The sequence below is a fragment of the Falco punctatus genome (assembly GCF_963210335.1).
Source record: "Falco punctatus genome assembly, chromosome: 1".
In the NCBI taxonomy this organism is placed as follows: Eukaryota; Metazoa; Chordata; class Aves; order Falconiformes; family Falconidae; genus Falco; species Falco punctatus.
The window spans coordinates 53,352,935-53,373,398 of NC_137580.1; the positions used below are offsets into that span (position 1 = coordinate 53,352,935).

General features: G+C 42.0%; 1 protein-coding gene across 9 annotated transcripts in view; it reads right to left on the bottom strand.

The window, feature by feature from the left end:
* The window catches only part of RAB28 (RAB28, member RAS oncogene family), a 91,346-nt gene extending 85,363 nt beyond the window's left edge, over positions 1-5,983 (bottom strand). For 4 of the 9 annotated variants that reach the window (XR_013931284.1, XR_013931285.1, XR_013931286.1 and 1 more), the window contains exon 1: positions 5,640-5,982. Coding sequence is in view for 5 of the 9 variants with exons in the window: in XM_080407567.1 (XP_080263693.1) it covers positions 5,640-5,717 (78 nt within the window). In the remaining 4 variants the exon portion in view is untranslated. Of the gene's footprint in view, positions 1-5,639 lie in introns of all 9 variants that reach the window. The other 5 variants (XR_013931287.1, XM_080407570.1, XM_080407569.1 and 2 more) reach the window with 3 other exon arrangements.
* Between the last annotated feature and the right edge of the window lie 14,481 nt (positions 5,984-20,464).

Consider the following 20,464-nt stretch of genomic DNA (forward strand, 5'->3'; position numbering starts at 1 on the left):
AAACTAGAAATAGCATGAGTATGCTTATATATTTAGATCACTGTGGAGAGGGTGAAGACCACAGAGGATGAATCGTGAGAAGATTCTTCTGCCTACAGCTATGTGACAGTAATACTAACAACATGCACAAAATAAAATTCAATACAGATTTAGACTGTAGCCCTGAAAAAGTGAGTAGAACTGATTCTTTTAATCAGTAGTTAGCATGTCAAGATTACAAAGACATTATTTTTAATCCATCATGATCTTAAAAATGTAGATAAGAATAAAAGCATTGCAGGAGTATACCAGTCTTCTTGAAATTATCCTTTTCAGAAAAGTAACCAGTACCCAGAGTACAGATTAAAACGTCATCTGACTATACCATGGAATTCTACATTCTCCAACACACTAATTTAGATCCCCATTAAATAAGCAACCACTCCCTTCTTGTTTTAAGGGCTCAGTAAATGTTAGCTTTATCACTCTGTGACACTCAATATTCCCTGAGGGCTTCTAGGGGTGTTAGTAAAAACAAACAACATACATTCAATTAACAGCCAACCAATAAGAGCAGCAAGTAATCAACAGCATGGCAAAGTTCTATTAAACAGTTTTCCTCTGCTCTTGAATGCAAAGGAATTTATAGCAGAAAATCATTGACTAACTCCTTTTTAATTTTTTTTTTCTAATAAACCTTAGAGCTCAAGGAAGGTGTTGAATTACCAGAGTAGAGTCCTCTATTTATTCACAGAACAAGTATTTGTCCACAAAATACTAAGCTAAGAGCAACAGTTCAAACTTCTCCACAACAGTAAGCAAAGAAGTTATGTCAATGCATATTCAAGTACCCCTACAATACAAATACTCCCTTTAATCCTAAAATTGTTCTCTGCCACGCTTGCCATAAAAGACTCTGCATGACAGTTTTGCCTGTAAGGATACGTTGAGTACAATCTACATAAAAAATAACTAAAGTTAAATAATGTTTCAATAGAACTGTAGCTGTAAAGAGTAATCAGTGATCACTGACCATTTATGAAAAAATTATCATCTATCCATAAAATTTCAGCCATTAATGTAGAGATCAGAGGACAGCATGATATCAAGAAGACCTTGTTCCTTCAAATCTCTACTAAGACAAACAGGACGCCACCTTTCATAGCAGACTTTTCATGAGACCAAGTTTGGCAGGTTCACACATTTGTCTTGAATACTTCAAAGCAAACACTCACATGCTGTTCTAAATAGCAATACACTACTGAAGGTTGGCGTTATAAACCCCCTCCTTTCAGACAAAAAAAATAATCTTTTGGTTCTAACATACAGCAACCAAGACTGCTGTAAAAAATAGTACATAACATTTATACTATTCTATGTGCAAAATACAATGGGATATTTGGGAAGGTTCTTTTGGAAACATGCAATTAAACCTCACAGGTGAGGCAAGACAATTTCTTGCTTCTATTTTACAACATCAACAGTACAAACTGCTGACACGCTGTTCCTAAACACCTACATACAGAGTAAATTGAAAAAAAAAATAGCAAACAGTATTTATGAAATAAATTGAAAATCAAACAGAACAAGCAACAATAGCCAGTTCTAACTGACACTGATTACTCACCAGGTCAACAGGGAAGCTTGTAGAGAAAACCCCATCAATGACAATTCTTAGAGTAAAATCCTACAGAAGAAAGCTTTCAGAAAGCAACACCAAAGTACAGCATCTTAGTTGAAAGAAAACTAAAACCAAAATTCAATGGGATACAAGCACATAGTTCCAAAGCTATGAATTTCTATTCATATACCAACTTTACCAGCCATTTGAGAACCCACTCTCCAAAAAGCAAACATCTATCCATCCCTTCCCTCATTCCCTTCCAGAATGTCACTGCTGTTCTCCAAGAACAGCAACATTCATCCCTCAGTCATGTCCTATCCCTACTGGCAAGAATTTTAAGACAAGCAAAATGAAAAGAAATGCTAGACTAAGTAACAATGCTTTAACTAGCATAAAAACACATTAACTGTCCAACACAAGAGAACTTCTCACTGAGAACAGTCTGGCTTTATGGGGGGACAAAATATCTTGCAAACAAAGGAAGTAGCTCTGTCATCTGAAGCTGATGTCTTTCCACCCCACTCCCAAGTACTGAAAAAAGAGAAAATTACCAAGATTTTTTTACGTTAGACATGGATCTATGAAGCTATGCCAATCCGCACAGGACACTTGCAATTTTCCATTTGCAAGACTGAACAGTAACAATGTTTTTGTCAACACTGATTAAGTTTTTGAGACCATGTGCAACAACAAGATCCAAAATTGGCTCAATGCTTAAAAATCTGACATCCTAAAAAATCCTAAAGCAAGCAGGACACCACTCTGTATTCCAGCCTATGCTTCTGCTCCTGCAAATTCTCATACCAGGTCAAAGCATTTGCTCTTTCATTTTCACCATCCATTGTTAAAAGAAGGAAAAGGTAGGATGTTTCTGCTACCATAGTTTAGTCTCAGCTGCAACTGATGGCAGAAAGGCAGAACCTTGGCTGCTTTGCTCCTCCTGCATACCTATTTTTCAGTACCTCCCTTCCCATGAATAGCTCCAAGATTTGTTTCCAGAGGCCCAAAACTTTTTCAACAGTAGCAAATCAGAGTAGTTCTAGCTCAAATGAATATTGAAGTATATAACAATGCTAAGCCAACCTGTTCATAGCAAGAGTAGAAATACCTGGACCATAATGTCATTTTTTTTCAATCCATACTAGTACTGCTGGTTTATTTTAATGGAAAAGCATTTTGGCTCAGAAAGAGTGGGTTGATTTAAAATCTAGATGCATAAGGCTGCTGTGTTCCATACATTCCTCCCTGTAATCAAAATCAAAGAGCCAACTGCTATTAATAATTGCTGTTTATTTTCATCTCATATTTTTCCTACTTCTGATTTCAGATTGTTTTCCTAGTTTGTCTAGTTCATTAAAATCATTCTCTATTATCTTCCTACTAACCAACCTTGCCTTCATCAGTTTTTCTTTTTAACAATTTACTGTTCCCTTACCATCTCTTTTACCCTAATACTTATTCAGATTCTATTCTGTCTTGCTCCTTTCATTGCTTCTTCCCTTTTTACTCTTCTCTTCTTACAGCTTGCTCCAGCAGTTCTTATTCCTACCCTTAAAATCTGAAGAATCCAATTATCCATTCAGCCACCACAAAACAAATGAACAGCAGCATGATACCACTCCCTTGCCTCATGGATAGAGCAATCCCTAGTTACTGGAAATGTAAACATTACTCTTAGCTTGAACTGACACTGATTTGTTTTTAAACTGCTACCAACCCTTGCACAGAACCTGAATCACGTTTTGTCTAAACAATGAGCAAGGAAAAAGAAAACAAGTTTTCACCTTCAGCCAGCTGACTCACAAGGACATTTCCCACCCACCCCCCCCCCCAAGAACTGAAGACAAGGCAGCCCCAGATGGCCAAATGGGAGAAAAATGGGAGAACATAAAACTTTTTTTTCTTTTCTTGGCAGGAAGGCAAACAATAGAAAGAAGTCAAATATGAACATCTCACACTAAACACAAGACATAATTCTAAGATATATTCCATTGTTTCCCACACTCCTCCTGTTCAAAGATCCCAGTGACAGAAGAGAAAAACCAATGTCTTGCACAGTAAATGCGAGGCTAAGTATGCAGCCATGTAAAGATCAGCTGTGAACCAGATATGAGGCAGACTATTTATGTTGTTGAAGACATACAGACATACACACTTCAACAGGTAAGCAGAGCAGGTAGCCAACAAAGGAGAGGAACCTCAACAATTTCATCTTCTGAGGTGCTTCAAACAGTACTAGGTACATTTTACCCTTCCATTCCATGACCCAATCACTTCTTGTATTTTTACAAGATCTTACAATAAATCTATTACTGCAAGTGTTTGCTGCTAGGCTATCAGGATGGCTGGAAGAAGCCTCTATTACAGCATCATCTAGGGGGGACAGAAGGAAAAGCAGCCCACCATAGCATAGCTGCTGCTCATGCAAGATAAACTGCACTTGAAGCACAGTATTCTTAGAGCCCGTAGGAGATCCAGTGAGTGGCAGCTCCCGAGAGAGAGGTAGGAACCAGAAGGAATATACATCAAAACTCAAGAATGCTTGAAAATCCATGTTTGGCGAGAGGTCTTGTCACAAGGTGCTAAACAGCAGTAGAGAAAGGATTCCTCAGTTTGAACTGAAAACTCCTGGGGAATGCTACCAATGAAACAGCACTTCAGCTGTCAATCCTGTGATCACATAGCTGCTTGGAATTGCCATCTACTGACTCAGATGAATACAGTACCACCTCAGACTGGGTTTAGAATCACTGGAGATAAAACCATGTTTTATTTCCTCATAGAGCTCTGCAGAAGTAAGTGAGCAAAACCACGCATGAACTTTCTCTAAGAGCTTATTTCTATTAATGGCAGGCAGTACATTTAAACCACCTCTACTAATACCTCTACTTTTCATATAAACTGTGATGCTGGCAGACTTTCTGTCTCCCCACGTTTTCAAAAGTTAATGATGGAAGAAAAACTGTATTCCTCACACACACAATAGTATTGCTCTTTTCAGGTGTATCTCACAAAAGGATTCAGGCTACATACGGCACTAGGTATGTTCATGCGTGTAAAGTACAGTGGCTATTTAAATGGGTAAGAAAGCAGCCTCCCTTTTGCCTTCTTTGGTCTCTGTCAAAATTTCTCTTTTAAGAAGACAAGTATAACTTGTTTATGAAAAAGCTTTTATGAGTAGTACTTAATTATGTCTATTATAGATAGGAAAAAACCACAAAGTCACAAACAAAAAAGCAAACTGACCCTGAAGTACCTTTCCAAACTTTGAAACAGTAACTCAAACCGATGCAAACTGTTCTGTCTACCTCGGGGGGGGGGGGGGGTGGGGGGGTGGGGTGGGTACGAGCTCTGAAACCCAAATGAGGAGAGCCTGGAGACCCAGCTAAACAAGCTCCCCGGCTCCTCGCTTCGGTGGGAACCGCGAATTCCCGTGCTTGGCCCGGCCTCGGCCCCCGCCGGCACCGGCAGCACCCGCGGGCCGCTCCGGCCGCTCCAGGCACCCGCTCTGCGCGGATCAGCCGGAAACTCCGTACCAGGCAGCCCCACCGTCAGTCACGTTATTAGCCGCTCCTTTTATTAAGGCTCAAGAAAATTGGATTAAAGTCGTACACGTCTAAAGGCTGATGAAGCCTCTTCGGGTTCCGCGGGGGTGCGGACGCCCTGCCAGGGGGTTCGCTGCCGAGCACGGAGCAGGTGCGGGCGGCCCGGCAGCGCAGCTCCCCGGCGAGACGCCCGCCTCAGCCCGCCGGCCGTGCAGCGGCGGGGCCCGTCCCGGCGCTCCGCTACGCCCCCACCCCACACGCTACGGAGAGGGAGAAGCGCAGGGCCGGGAGTGAAGGGGGAGCGGTCAGCCGGCGTCACGCCGCCGGGTATCGCGACAACGGCTGCGCGACAGACTGCAAGCCGCGGCGGGCTGCTCCCTCCTGAGCAGGGGAGCTGGCGGGAAACGCTGAGGGGGGCGGCCAGGGAAGGGGCTCGGGGCACCGCGGCGACGGAGAAGAGCGGGGCGCTGCCGGCGGGGGCCGGCACTGACCTTGCCAGTGGTGCCATCCCCCAGCACCACTAGCTTGAGCTGGCGGTCCGGACTCTCCTCCTCCTCCGAGTCCGACATGATCCCTACGCCCCCAGAGGGGAAGGAGAAGAGGCGGAGGGCAGCCGAGAGGGACGGGGTGCAGGAGCCAGGAGGGGAAGGGGGAAAGGAGCGAACGCCGCGCTCACGGAGCAGCCAGCGGCGCAGAGGCCGGAGCCGCCATCTTCCCCGAGCGCGCCCGCCGTCGCTATGGCCCCTACGGGACGAAACCAACGAGAGCGCGGAGAGGAGGGGGAGAGGGTAGCTCGCAGGAGGGAGTTACAGCAACGAGTCCAACCGCCGCTGCGCTCACTTCCGGTGTCCCCCCAGCGGCGGGGTGAATGGTTCAGCCCGACTCGCCGCCACGCGCAGCAGCGGCATAGCCCCGGAGTGACGCCCCGCGCGGTAACTAAGGAACGTGGGGTCAGAGGTGGGGGGGCGGGGCTGGTGGCGGCGCGGGGCGGGGCGGGGCGGTCTGCGCGGGGCTCTCGCCGTGCTGCCGCGGCTGGCCGCAGGCTTCCTGGGGAGGGCAGCTGCGGCAGGCGACCGGGAGGCTTACGGGGGAAAGGAGAGGCCGGGCAATTTCCTGAGGAGGTTTCCCCTGCGAGCAGAAAACCCGTGCTCAGCCGTGCTGCCTGGCGGAGGCGGGCCGCGTCTGCCAAGGAGTTGCGTGCGTTCTCGCTAAGTCCGTGGCGAGTCCCTTTCTTTGCTGGGCTTCTGCGCTGCAACAAGATGTATTAATATTTTTAAAGAAATTGCTAATACAGCAAGCAGATTGCACAGCAAGTGCTGAGCCGAGCCCAGCCTACCTTACCCATGGTCCTGACAGCCCTTTGCCTGACTTTCCCCTAAACCCACCAGACAGGGATGCCACAGCCTTCTTATGTGATCTGCGACAAACTTTTCTACCCATGCCGGCAAGCAGTAAGAAAATTTGTCGACATAGCCCTAACTGAATTTTAAATCATTATTTTATTGTGCACAGTGACCATGGAGGACAGCGTGTAAGTTCGTCTTTTGCAGCAGTCTTTCACATACTTGAAAGCTGTTAGGGTGTCAGCGGTCTGTCCTCTTCTGTAAACTAAACAACTCATCATTCAGTCTTTCCCCACGGTTGTCTTTTCTGGACTTCTGATTATTCTCCTTGCTTGCCTTTTGGCCTCCCTCCACTTTCTTGAAGTGGTGTGCCAAAAACTGGATACAGTGCCTTGGTTGAGGCCTTGCTGAGCGGGGTGTAAGTATTAGTTCATGTGTCTTATATACAAGACCTCTGTTTTTATATCCCAGTATGATGTTTGGTTTTGTCACGGTATGACATTGCTGACTCATACTGTTTCTGATTTACTAAAAAACTTCTGAATCCCCTCCTGTTATCAGAACTTCAGGCACTCTGAGGTTTTATTCCTGTTTAACTGTAGTGCTTTCTGCTTGTCCCTGTTGAATTTCATCCTATATTTCAGGATATTTGCACAATCTGTCAATATAATTTTATTTATAATACTGTCCTCCAAAATGCATGCCATCCCTTCTAGCTTGGCTGTATCTGCCACCTTAAGAATCACATTCTCTATTCCAAAGTCTCTGATAATAGTAACCAATAGTACCAGAACTCAGCAAGCCCCTATTTGACATATCCTTCCCATATGACAACTGATAGCAATTCTTGGGGCGTAGTAGTTTACACAATTTGAACAAAAGAGAGACAGCTAGAACTGTTTAAAGTGTAGATGTATTTTAATGGATTCAATATCAAGCTAAGAATTTCTAAAACAACTTTATGTAATGCCTGAATAGAAATCATTGCTGTTTCAGTCTTTCAGTTTTTCTTTTTGAAAAGTATGTCAGAAATTTCCAATATTAAAAATGCACCATTTCGCTCAATCCTCAGCAGGATCAAGAAGACTCTTTATTACTCATGTGTTCAAGTGTTTGCAGAACTGAAGCCAAATGTTTTCCCAATGACATTCTGAAAAAAGGCAAAAAAAGGCAAAAAAAAACCTTAATTTCTGATGGAAAACCAGACACACATCTTTTTCACTTTCTTCATACTTCAAAACAAATTAAGCATGTTACTCATCAACTATTTTCCACTTCATCTTTTAGCCTAGTTATACTGCAAGCTCTCTCAGCTACGATCTTCAGCAAGATCAGCTTCAGGACTCAGCTGAACAGCATTCCTTGGAAGGAAGAGCCACAGGGACAAACATGGAATTTTCCTTTATGATTTCTGACATACTGAACAGTTGTACAGTTGGCATTAGACATTTAAAAGCTCCGTATCTCAAATACACGTGATCAATAAACCACTGTTGATGCAACTGTTCATATTCTGCCTATCCTGCCTCAGTCACATTAAGAAAAAACACAAATTATCAATTCAAAGACTCCTGGCACTTTTAGGGAGAAACAGGGTTCTATTCAGCCTTCAAGATGAGAATTAGCAGGGTCTGGGCTGCATGTGCAAAAGCAGAATGATCAGAAAGGAAGGTTCTCTAGGTCTCCATGTATTCTCATACAAAATATGATAAAGGAATATGTGTTATAATACACATGCCCAAACTAAGAAGAAAATTTTCTTCTTAGAATATATTCATTTTTCCTCGACAAATCACCAGAGCTTGTTAAAAATTATCATCATCATGTAAATGAGTGAACAATATAGAAACAATGTTTCATCTTGAATGTGTCATTCATGGGTTTAAAGATGTCTTGAGGCTGTGTATCTGATCTATTTAAATAAGCACTTAGATATTAAGGCATAATTTTGGAAATACAAAGAATACTTGATATGTATAAACATGCATGTTTGCTGTTGAGTGCCAAGATGACTGGAAACTACCCTAGGAGACAGCATAGTAATGTAATCAGACAACTCGGTCCCAGTATTCAAGAATAAAGCTGCTTGGTGGAGTTAATGCCTTAATTAACAATAACATTACAATGGAGTGTCATTTACCATTGTTTCACTTTATTCTAGCGTAGCAGAGAAATCAGACTACAAATCTTTATACATATTTGTTGATGTTCAGCAAACACATTAACGGTGTGGTGTGGTTATTTTATGTGGAGTGGTACAGATTGCTGGTACCAGCACAGCCCCCCTAGGGAGGTTTTCCCACTGAAATGTTTTTGTCATTGCAATCTTAAATAGTTTGCTATTTGCTAAATAAGAACATTTTCTAGATTAAAGGAAACTAGTCTTGAACTGCTTGATCCTTTACAGGTAAAGGTAATAAGTGAAGTATGTTGAAAAGCAGTGAAATTTTAAAAAATGCACTGCAGTCAATTTTTATTTTTTTTTGCATTGATGGCAGTATGCAAATAATTTGAAGCTCTTTTGCATTTTTAGAATACTAAGAAAAAAGTCCTTGAGCACTGCCTTTGAACAGAGCTTTCACTGAAAAATGCCTGGGTCACCCAATGAAACAAAATAAATGCATATTGTTTAGTGGTCATTGAATCAATATTTTGATATTTGCTCTTTTGTTTTTCATTGTACTTTCTATATACTTTATATTATTTCTTTACGAAGAAATTTCACTGATAATCCACTGATAATTGAAAATATAATTGAAAAAGTGGTAAGTGAGATGCCAACAATTTAAAAATTCTCATATTTCATTTAGGCTTCAAATAAGAAAGTAATTGTATTCCCATTTTCTGTCACGTTTTGGCCTATTACTTGGCCTGAGCATTTTCTACTGAATTAAATTGACTTCTTAATATGTGAAACCAAATGGTATAGGCAGTTTCCTATCTCTATACTTCAGAAAAAGGGAGGGAAGAGCTATATGACTTGGTATAAATTCCCTGAACCAACACTTCTTGATCAGTGGACCCCTGGGCATTTGAAAACACCTCGCAGGAGTCCATGGAAGGTTGCTGAGAAAAGCAAACCCAGAAGGCTTATATTTAGCCTACATGCATTTTCACTTTCAGTTGAGGATTTTTAAGTCTGTAAGACTGATGGTTGCTGCTGCTGTATGCCACTGCTGAATCTTCCACCTTTATCAGATGGGCAGCGAGTTTAATAAATGTTTTCGTTTGATTTAGTTCTTCAGATTATCACTAAAATTGTTCCAGTTCAGTTTAGCTGAAAAAGCCCAAGTATCTGAAGGCTTGACAGCTCTCCCTAAGTGGAATCACTATAACTGCTGAATTGAGTTTGGGGGTGACTGAGGTAATAAAGTGTGACAGGAGGGGCCAGAGAGGTTTAGGAGAGGAGACAGGCAGTGCTGGAGGAGTTGGGTTTTATGTAGGTGGGGAAGTGGGGCTGGAAGTGTTGAGTGGGTGTTGAAGGAATCTAGTGCTGGGAAAGAACTATGGGAATGTCTGAGGGCCAGAGACAAGTGTTGGGGTCTTACTATTCACCCTCTGCAGTCCACCCTTCCAGTGCAACATCTTCCTCCATCATGGGAGACAGAGTCATGTACCCAGCTTACTCCTCATCTGGATCAAAGAAACTTTCCTTCCTGGCACCTGTTTGTTTCTGTGCCCCTCTTGGATGCCACCAGCTCCCTCCTTCACATCTTTCCCTGCACCCCCTGGTCACATTTTTTGATGCAAGCCATTGCTTTTCATTTCTGCTCCTGTTTTGAGCTGGCAATCAGGAATACTCCTTTTTTCCAGCATTTTGTTCCAGTTTAATTAGAAAACAATTGTTGGTAATCAGTTTCAGTTTGAAGGAGAAATAGCACACTTTCAGATTTGGTTTCTTTGCTCCCTTGCTCTTAAGCTACCCTGACTAAATAATTGTGGCATACACAGTCTACTATATTTGCAAGTGCACATTGTACAAATGCAAACTAGACTTTTGTGGAGGTGTGAATTTTTTAAACTATAGTATAAGGTTGCATTTCTTATTTGCAAGTATCTACAAAAGAACCAAAAATTACTATTTACATAGGGAATAGCGATATGCTTCTCCCAAGCTCTGAGAAAAGGTGCTGATCAAGCTGAATGAGGTGGAATTCTGGGTTGACAGAAAAAGGAACGGCATGTGTGAGAGCCTGCAACCTTTTTGCCATCCTCGTCAGGAATGCAGGGGTCGTCAGCTAGCAAGTCATCTGTGCCTTCAGCACTTAATGGAAACAACACATTGTGCAGTGGTCAACGGGAGCTGTGTCTTCTGTTACCAATACAAGCCAATCTTTTAACTTCTGTTCTGCTGTTTCTTCCTGTGCTTATACAAACACAATTTCTTTTGTGTTTCATTCATATCAGGTTTTCTATTTCAGGTCTCTGTAGCTGAGATCCACAGACCCTCCCTTTCTTCAAGGTGAAAATTGCCATTACATCTGTTTGAAGAAGGGAAGTGTCCTTCTTGAAAAGAAAAGCAAAGTTGTTGCCAAAAAAAGTGCAATATGCATTTTAAAAAATATATAGGAGATTTACTTGTGTTATTGTGTTGATTTTGCCACTCAACTCTGGAGCAGAGTAGAAAGCAGCTATCACTTTTAATTGCATTAGAAATCTGCAAATAAAAAATTAACTGTTTCTTCTTCATCAGTGTCATCTCTAATGTCTTTACCAGATAGTCTTTTCTTTTGCACTGCCTGATTACTGTGCCTTGAGTGAGACTCAATGATTAATGTGGCTGACTAGACTGACGACTGAGTAGAAATGGTAAATAATCACTTGTTTTTATACATGTAAAAAACAGTTCCTGCTCAAGTTGGAAATCCTTGCTTTTGGAAGGGCATTCCTCCATCTTGCTTCCTGCTAGCCTAAGGTCATTTAAGGAATAACTGCTTTAAGTGCTTGTTGATTACAGTGATATAAACGTCTCTGGCCCAGACACTGCAGTGAACAAGACTTTCCACACAGGAATATGGTTAAACTGAAGGCCACAAGTTTTATGAACTACATTGCCTAATAAAACAGGGAAGAACCACTAGCCAGCTGTTCCCCACAAACTATCCAGTAAAACAGGACCAGTGAGGTTCACCAAGCATGAGGCTATGAAGGCCAAGCTAAGTGTCTGGGAGAAGGCTAACCGCATCCTCCCTCCTGCAAGAGTGACCAAGGCATGTGGTCCCAAAAAAAGTACCTCCTTCTATACTGTCTGTGCTGGGGAGAGAAGAGTAAAGTAAGTAGTAGCTTTTTTCTTTGTGTAAGGTGCTAAATTTTCCCTGCATTGTGGAAAGGGAAGTAGCTAGCTGACACTTGGCTAATATTAAAGACATGAACAGTAATTCTGGCCACAGCTAACATGAAAAACCCACATTGGAAACTTGCTCCCCAGTTGTGTGAATGCACAAACATGTTTTCTGGTCTTTCCACTAGCTGAATTTACTAGTAAAGCCACACCACATTTTCAGTGTGGTAAACACTTTTTATCACTGTTGAAGGAAAGCACACTCACCAGCTCAAAGTAGAAAATCCAGCAATAGCCAGTCTAAATAATAAGTTAGAGAAAGTAAAGAGGCGAAAAAGGTCTTCAGAACAAGAATTAATTTATAAAAGAGACAACTGGAATTTACACAAAGTACAACTAACTTCTGCCAAGAGGGTTGTGTAAATTTGAAGTTTCCCACCTGAACACAGAGGATCACTGTGAACTGTTCTGTCTCCAAACCACAATGCTCATTAGAATAATGGAGAAAGCTGTCTTTCTCACAGTGTTGACCTGTTACCCATCCAATAAAAAGTCCTTAATTTTTTCTTCCTTTTATAACAATGTGGAAAATAATTCTAGGATTATTTTCTAACATGTAGAACTGCAGGTTTGAAAGGACCCACCTGAATCACTGCTGTCCTGTTGTTGAATTCCTGAAGGAAACCATCAAGTTCCATCACAAAAGCAGGGAAGTCATTTGCCCCCACCACTCTTACTTGTTCTAGAGCCTAGTGGTTTGACTCCATGTGGTGGATTGACCCACCTGGCAGATACACTTCCACCTGGTCACTTGCTTACTCTTCCTCAGCAGGATGGGGGACAGAATCAGAAGGACAAAAGCAAGAAATGAAGATTGAAATAATGACAGTTTAATAAGTGAAACAAAGCTAAACACACAAGCAAAGCAAAAAAGGGAATTTATTCACTGTATCCCATCAGCAGGTAGATGTGTAGATGATTCCTGAAAGGGCAGAGCCTCAGCATGCGTAACAGTTACTTGGGAAGACAAATGCCATAACCTCAAATGTCCCTTCTTCTCCTTTCCCTCATATTTTATTACTAAGCACTACAATTGCTTTTGCTTTTTTTACAAATAAATCACATTTCCAATAGATCTAGTAGCCATCTTATTCTCCTCTTAAATTGTTAGCTATAATATCTTCTCCTGACGATATAGTTGGTAGTGTCCAAGTGTGTGACCTTGCACTTTATATAGCTGAATCTTACCCCACATCAAGTGTTTCAGAGCACAGAGTTATCCAGTTCTTTTGGCCCAATACCTTGAGCCTCCTATATAGCTTCCCAACATCCTCTTACTGGTTAATCAGCCTGATGCTGCTTTTAGTGGGCAGCTCATTAAGAAATGCATCACACAAGATTGTACCTGAAGCTTATCATTGAGGTAGCCCATCCCCTGCAGCCTGATACTTCTTTCAGTAGTATATATCATGATTTTCTTTTTAGCTAGTTCTCCCCATCTTCACTTTACCTGCTGATTTGTACCTTTCTGACTTAGTAGCTACTCTCTATCGAAGTCCACACAGATGATACCTGCCTGGGGTGGGCTGGCTCTGGCTGGATGCCAGGTACCCCACCAGAGCTGCTGGTATCACTGCCCTCCTCAGCTGGGCAGGGGAGAGAAAATACAACGAATAGCTCATGGGTCAAGATAAGGACAGGGAGACATCACTCACCAGTTACAGTCATGGGCAAAACAGACTTGACTTAGGGAAATTAATTTATTACCAATCAAATCAGAATAGGATAATGAGAACTAAAACCAAATCTTAAGAACACCTTCACACCCTCACACACCCCACCCCACCCTGTGTTCCCGGGCTCAGCCTCACTCCCGATGTCTCTCCCTGCTCCCCCCGAGCGGCACAGGGGACCGGGAATGGGGCTGGGGTCAGTCCCTCACAGCTGCCCCTGCCGCCCCTTCCCCCCAGGGGGAGGGTCCCCACACGCGGCCCCTGCCCCAGCCCGGCCCCCCCGGGGGGGCGCAGCCTCCTTGGGCACCCTCTGCCCCGGCCTGGGGCCCTCCCCAGGCGGCCGGTGGGTCCCTGCTCCCCGCGGGCTCCATGGGCTGAGGGCACAGCCGGCCTCGCCGCGGCCTTCACCGCGGGCTGGGGGGGAACCTCTGCTCCGGCGCCTGGAGCCCCTCCGGCCCTGCCTGCACCCACCGGGTGTCTGCGGGGCTGCTGCTCGAACACCTGCTCACTCCTCTCTTCCACTGCATTTTTTTTGTGCAAAATTTCCGGGCCCCCCCCCCCATTCTTAAATTTGCTATCCCAGAGGCACTGCCACTGTCACTGATGGGCTCGGCCTTGCCCAGCGGCGGGTCCATCCTGGAGCCGGCTGGCATTGGCTCTGTCAGACACAGGTAAGGCTTCTAGCAACTTCTCACAGAAGCCACCCTGTAGCCCCCCCACTACCAAAACCTTGCCACGCAAACCGAATATACTACCATGTCACCCTTGTCTAAAAAATCTTTCAGCAAAGAAAATTCACATTAATTTGACAGATGAAGTAAACCTGTGTTGCAATGTATCCTATTTTACACTTGCCTGGAGGTCCTTATTAATACTCTTTTTCGCGCTGAACTTTATGCCAAGAGAAATCCATTGGAAGTACATTAGTAAATGCCTTATATAATCTATCAAACTGTGGAGATATGATCTATTTGTGATCAGTTCACAGGAAGACAAACAAACTCAATTTTCTGAATAAATTATTAATTGCAAATGATTTTTAGGACTCCCATGATAGTGAATATATCCCTTTTAGCATTTGTATGATCAGCCTCTCCAACAATAATCATTTGCTATTGATCTCCATCCAAGGAACAGCACATACACAAGCTGAATGAATCCTGACATGAGAAACCCACTGAAATCCCATTTCTGCCACATCTAGCTAACCTGTTCAAAGTTATATACGACATCAGCCTCAAAGGCAAGATTAGATCTCAGGGTTTCCTACCTCCACTTCTACAAAAATACATTTATCTCCAGCACTAAACCGCAGATGTTATAGTCATGACTGTTATACCTAAACATGCAGTTCTGTGTTCACTGCAGCACATACCAACCATGCTTTCAGTGTGCTCAAGCCTAATTAGTTCCCCAGACTCCTAGGCTTTATTTTACTAGTCTCTGTATAGCATAGAAAAATATTCTGGGTTGTGATCCACTTGGCAAAACTTGAATCCCTGTTCCAGGAGCTTTTTTTCCAGAAAGAGTTTTCTCTAGACTTCAAATTATTTTGGTTATGCGTCTGCATAGCTCTTCAAGAAGCTCCCATACTGCATGGGAAAAAACATTACCAGCCCAATTACACAAGGACTCAGATGTGAAGAGAGCCTACTCCTCTGCTCCTTCACTGCTTGACCTCCTTGTCTATAAGTATCTTGGCAGCTGGAAAGTACTGATGATCCACTACAGTTGTCTATCATATTGAATATAATTGTCTCATGGTTTCTTGGTTCTTCCCCATGACTGTGGCAAGTTTCTGTTTCTTCCCTTATCCCTAGATTGCAATTTGCAATTTTTAAGGAACAAATATGATCTATTGGCTATACCTGTGTACATCACTTAGTAAATTGAGATCATCATGCCTGACTACCAATTTTAGCTGCTGTGAATATATGAGCCATACAGTTAGGTGCACCCCTCGGTCTGAAATTAGTCAGCTGGATGCACACTTTCCTGTGAAACTTTCATGGGAAAGGTGGGTTTGCACTGACTGCAGATACCTGGGCATGATTTTCTTGAGTAGGCAACTATTACAGTCCAAAATTAATTTGAAATGTCTGTAAAGTGTCATTTAGTAGCCTCCTACTCAGCTATGTGCTGCTGTTAGACTTCATATAAGATACAGGGCAAGAAGGGATGGAGCCTTGCGTTACCGCCACAAACCATCCAGCCATTCATCAGCTGTGCCATTCCACTGCAACATGTCAGCAAGTGATGGCAAAGATGACTGAAGCACTAACTACCCCAGCGTACTTTGCCAGAAAATGATCCCCATTTGAATAATTAAATATAACATGTCTCAATCAGCTTTGAAATGTCTATTGTGCCCGACAGGCATTCATGTCACTACCCAGCGTGGCAGAGGGCTCTGACTCACATTCAGAGAGCAGACAGCTGCAGCAGTTCATGATGTTATTTATCATCCCCACCCCCTCTGTTATTTGCTACCACACCTCTGCCCATGGTTACCACCACAGTGAGAGATCTGGCAGCAACGGATGTGCACCCACACCTCACCCACACCACAGCCTCATGCCTTCACATGAACTCATCTTCATCAGTGACATAAGCCATAACAAGAGCAGTGAGGCCGGGCACAAACCCCCACTGCCGCTCCGGCTACTGTGACATCCAGTGAAGTGGAGAGCTGAAGTCCTGGCAGGGCAGCTGGGCGTCACAGTCTGATTCAGCAGCTGGCCCGTCATAGCTCTAATAAACATACTGTCTTGGATATTATTGATATTATTTAACACAGTAAAGCTCACAGTTCAGTGGTAATGTGTCTCAGCTGGAATGACAAGGGCTAAAATTTCATATACTTTTCCTGTCCATCTCTGTAATTGCATATGACAAACTAATATCAGAACTAACTGCCAATAATCCATAAGTGAGTATGACCATCAGAATTACGTATCTGGGATAACTGATTTTCAAAACCCTACTTTGGACTGATTTTTGTCTGATGTGGTATCAAAAGTTATGACTCACCCAAAATGCTTTTGCTCAACACTAGCCTATGTGCTCCCAAACTAATTTCCTCCCAGGAAATTTTACATCTTTGAGGGCAGTTCATTTACTGCTGCCAAAACTATAGGCGTTCTTGATGGAGCTGGAGTAGCTTTATGGCATGATTATCTCAGATCTATGTTTAGCCAAACTGTAGAGATGTATTAGCAAACCAGTAAATATAGAAAATAGAAAGGAAGAGATGGTTTGGAGAAGCATACCAGGAAAACTTAAAAGCAACAACTGTGACAGAATTTGCATATCTAATTCTGTACTCAAGTACACCAAGATGAAAGCTTGCAGTTAAGGTTTTGAGAAAATGCAACTATTACTAATGAGAGATTAAGTATTATTTGCAGTGTCTTGAGGATTCCACGACATGTCCTTTTAGCATCTAATAGTGCATCAGATCCTGTTGGGTTTACTTTACTCAGGCAAAATTCTTGCTGGTTAATAATAGACTAAAATTCGTGTTCAGCTTGGCAATATATTAAATTAATTAAGAGTTTTCATGGCTTATTGCATGAACCTGATGAAATGCTATGAAAAATACACATGTAGAGTTCTATGAGAACCCAGATTCAGACTTACAATTAGAGATGCTGGATCTTTGATCTTTCTCACCGTGCAACACAATTTGAAATTTTGGAGTGATTTTCTATGCTTACTTGTAATTAGAGTATGCATTTTTAGAAGAAAATATGATATTCGAGTTGATAGTGTTCCTTTCAAATGGACAAATGTACACTCACACCCACAGCCACACACGCTGATGTATGTATCTGTGACTGCTGGAGTACATCAAGTGAAGTGGCTGGATTTTAGATCCCCACTGGCAAACACAGACTTGCTGGATGCTGTGCAATTCTGTCACTTCGCTTTGGTGCTTCAGTGGCAGCTGTAATTTTCTGGAAAAAAAACTGGTCTCATAAATGTCTGAGTTGTTTGGCCAAGTTGCTGTGATCCTTTGCCTACACAAAACTGCCTTCTCCTCAAGCTCTGTTATCCATTAAAATGTTACCAGAGATCTCCACTGATCCCACTATGTCATGCAAGAATTTTTCCAAAATAATCCCTGCTAGATTTCAGCTTTAACTGATAGGTGTTAGTACGTTTTCATTTGTCCTGAATCATTCGATGTCTGTCTCAAGTGTAAAACAAAGATCCTTGAGCCAGACTCTTGCCATGCACATGCAAAGAAATTTTTTGGAGATCAAAGGAGAAAATCTGGCTAGTCTGAAGGGTGATATCACTGTTAACCCTGTTTTATTTTCTGCCTAGTGAGAATGAAGAGAAGAAAGCTTTATACAGTATACAATGTAAACACAACAGAGGGCATGAGCCTGTCAGCCTATCCTTGACATGAGACATGCATACCTGGATCCTGACAAGGATATTTTGTGAGCAAAGGCAATAATGAAGTTTTGAAAAACACACATTTAAGAATGTGCATACTTTAGAGCTGTGCTCGTACAAGTTGTGATTTAAAGGGCTGGAGGCTTCAATCTGAGCCACTAAAATTCAAAACGACAGAAACTTACAAAATTTTATTGCTCTACATTTAATAAAATTTACATTTACAAGCTGTCAGTTTGAAATGCTGAATAACTCATAGTTTAGAACACCGAGCAGCAGTTGGATTGCGCTTGAAGTTCATTGCTTCCTACTTATGATCTTTCTTCTTAGGTACTCAGAATAACCCTTCAATCCATGCACTCATGTTATCTCTCTTAATTCAGCTTTGGCCCCAAAAATATATTGAATTTGCAGGACAGTCAAGGAAAACATGTATCTTGTTGCCATAAAAAAAAAAAAAACACAGGCATAATTAAAAGCTCCCTTTCTGCTTGTTTAATGTGCTAATACGAGAACATTAAGGCCAATGTACCATCTACTGCTTGGTTGCTCCAGCTGTCTGGATTTTTTTTGTTAATTTACGGACTCAATTATGTAGACTCTTAAATCCACAGCATTGGTGGGTGGTAAAGTAGATGGTTAATGAAGAAACGTAGAGTAGGAAACTCCTTTAATGCCTGTTTTATATGTATCTTGGGTAACATTTTTAGGAGAACCAGGATCAAAGATTGTAACTTTAAGAAAACTCTTGAGACAGGAATAAATGTACATGGTTTTAAGGCACCCCTAAAAATTATGAGATGGCTAATATCCCCACGATTCTGTGGTCTGTTCTAAAACAAAAATATTAAGCCAAATGTTTGGCTCTGTATAATAAAAACAGATTATCTAATGGTTTCCAGTGGGAAATATGAGAAAGACCATTCATAAAGACTCTGTAATAGTTATGAATTATAAAGACTTCCTCATTTTCAGTATAAACTGAAACCCCAGCAGAAACTGTTAGATATTTATTCACATGCCCATTCACATGCCCTCAAAGGGACTGCATGTGGACATTTTTAATTAACATTATTCGCAACACCTTATTCAAGTTGTTCGTTGTTAGTTTGACATGTTTTGAAGTCCTGACTAGAAAGATTTCATCACTTACTCTAATTACACTATTCTTATATGACTTTAATACTTTTAAAAGGATACAGTGATTAGCAATTTATACTTACTTTAATTGAGAAAGAAAATTATGTTGAAGTAACTTGATCATAACACACCTGAAAAAAAAGATCAGGATGGGACACATTAAATAAACTTTGGGTCATTGTCTTTAACATCCCACTAGGCCTCCTCTGTAAGGAAAAAAATTAGATGATTTAAAAGTAAAAACAGTTTGACAGCCCTTCTGCAATTTCAGAGATACCTCTATTGTCCCCATTTTAGCCTTCCCTTACCAGCTCCCCCAACTATTTTTGTGTTTATTAGTGGATATAAAATGGATATATTGCCCTCAGCTCACCTCTATCTGTCCTTACTGTCCAGATGTCTGTGCCAGTCAGTTCAAATTATTAAACTAGGGTAAAACTTCCTTGTCTTGCCTCATCTGAATTATTTTCCTTAGATTTTCGCTTTCATGCAGTTTTGCCTATTGAAGCCATTCATCCAAACTGCATGGTGAGCCTGCGGAGATTTGTCTGAGGTTACAGTGGTGGTAGCAAAGGCAGAAAATATGCAAGAAACTGTTGACATGACCTTCATGTTTGTGTCTACAAAGGATAAATAAACTTTGCTAGTTTCTTCCTAGAGAATGGTAAGCATAACTAGAAGAAAAGCCTCACTGGAGAGACCTGAGCGATCACCAAAGCCGGAGTTGTTCCATGATAGACACAGAAAAACCTACTCATCCTTGAAGAAGATCCAGCGGGCTCAATTATGCTTAACATTTGTTCTTTATCTAGAAGCCAAAACACTCAAATTTAGCGTCTTAAAACAGGCACTTGGCACCTCCCTTTGAGAGCATATGTTCAACTGTCTGCAGACTCAGCTACACCATTTTCTTTGCAAATTACACCTTTTCGTTGAACTAGAATTTGTGAACAATAACTGAAACTGTGGGACACAAGGTGGCGGTGTCAGGCACCAGGCCAGCGCCGGGCAGCGGGGAGCTGCCGCCTGGCCCAGCCGGGTCTCCTGGGAGTGGGGGCAGAAGCAAGCAGCACTGAGGTCCTCCTGCTTTCCTTGATATCCCTATGGAACTCTTGCTAGGAAGCTGAGACAATACCTAGAAAATTCTGTTCCAACAATACCTAGAAAATACCCTGCAGAAGGAATAAAGAAACAGTATTCTCTGCAGAACAGGTCTTGCTCCCACAAAGATCTCTGACATCTCCAGGTTTAAGATGGTGTGTTAAGATGTAAAATAATGCATATCATACAAACTTATCAAGGAAAATGGACCTTCTGTCGCTGGAACATTTTTTTTTTCTTTCCCTGGGTTTGTCGTAGCAGAGCATGGAAACACAGTTTAATTTTTTTTTTTTTTTAATTCAAAATAAATATAT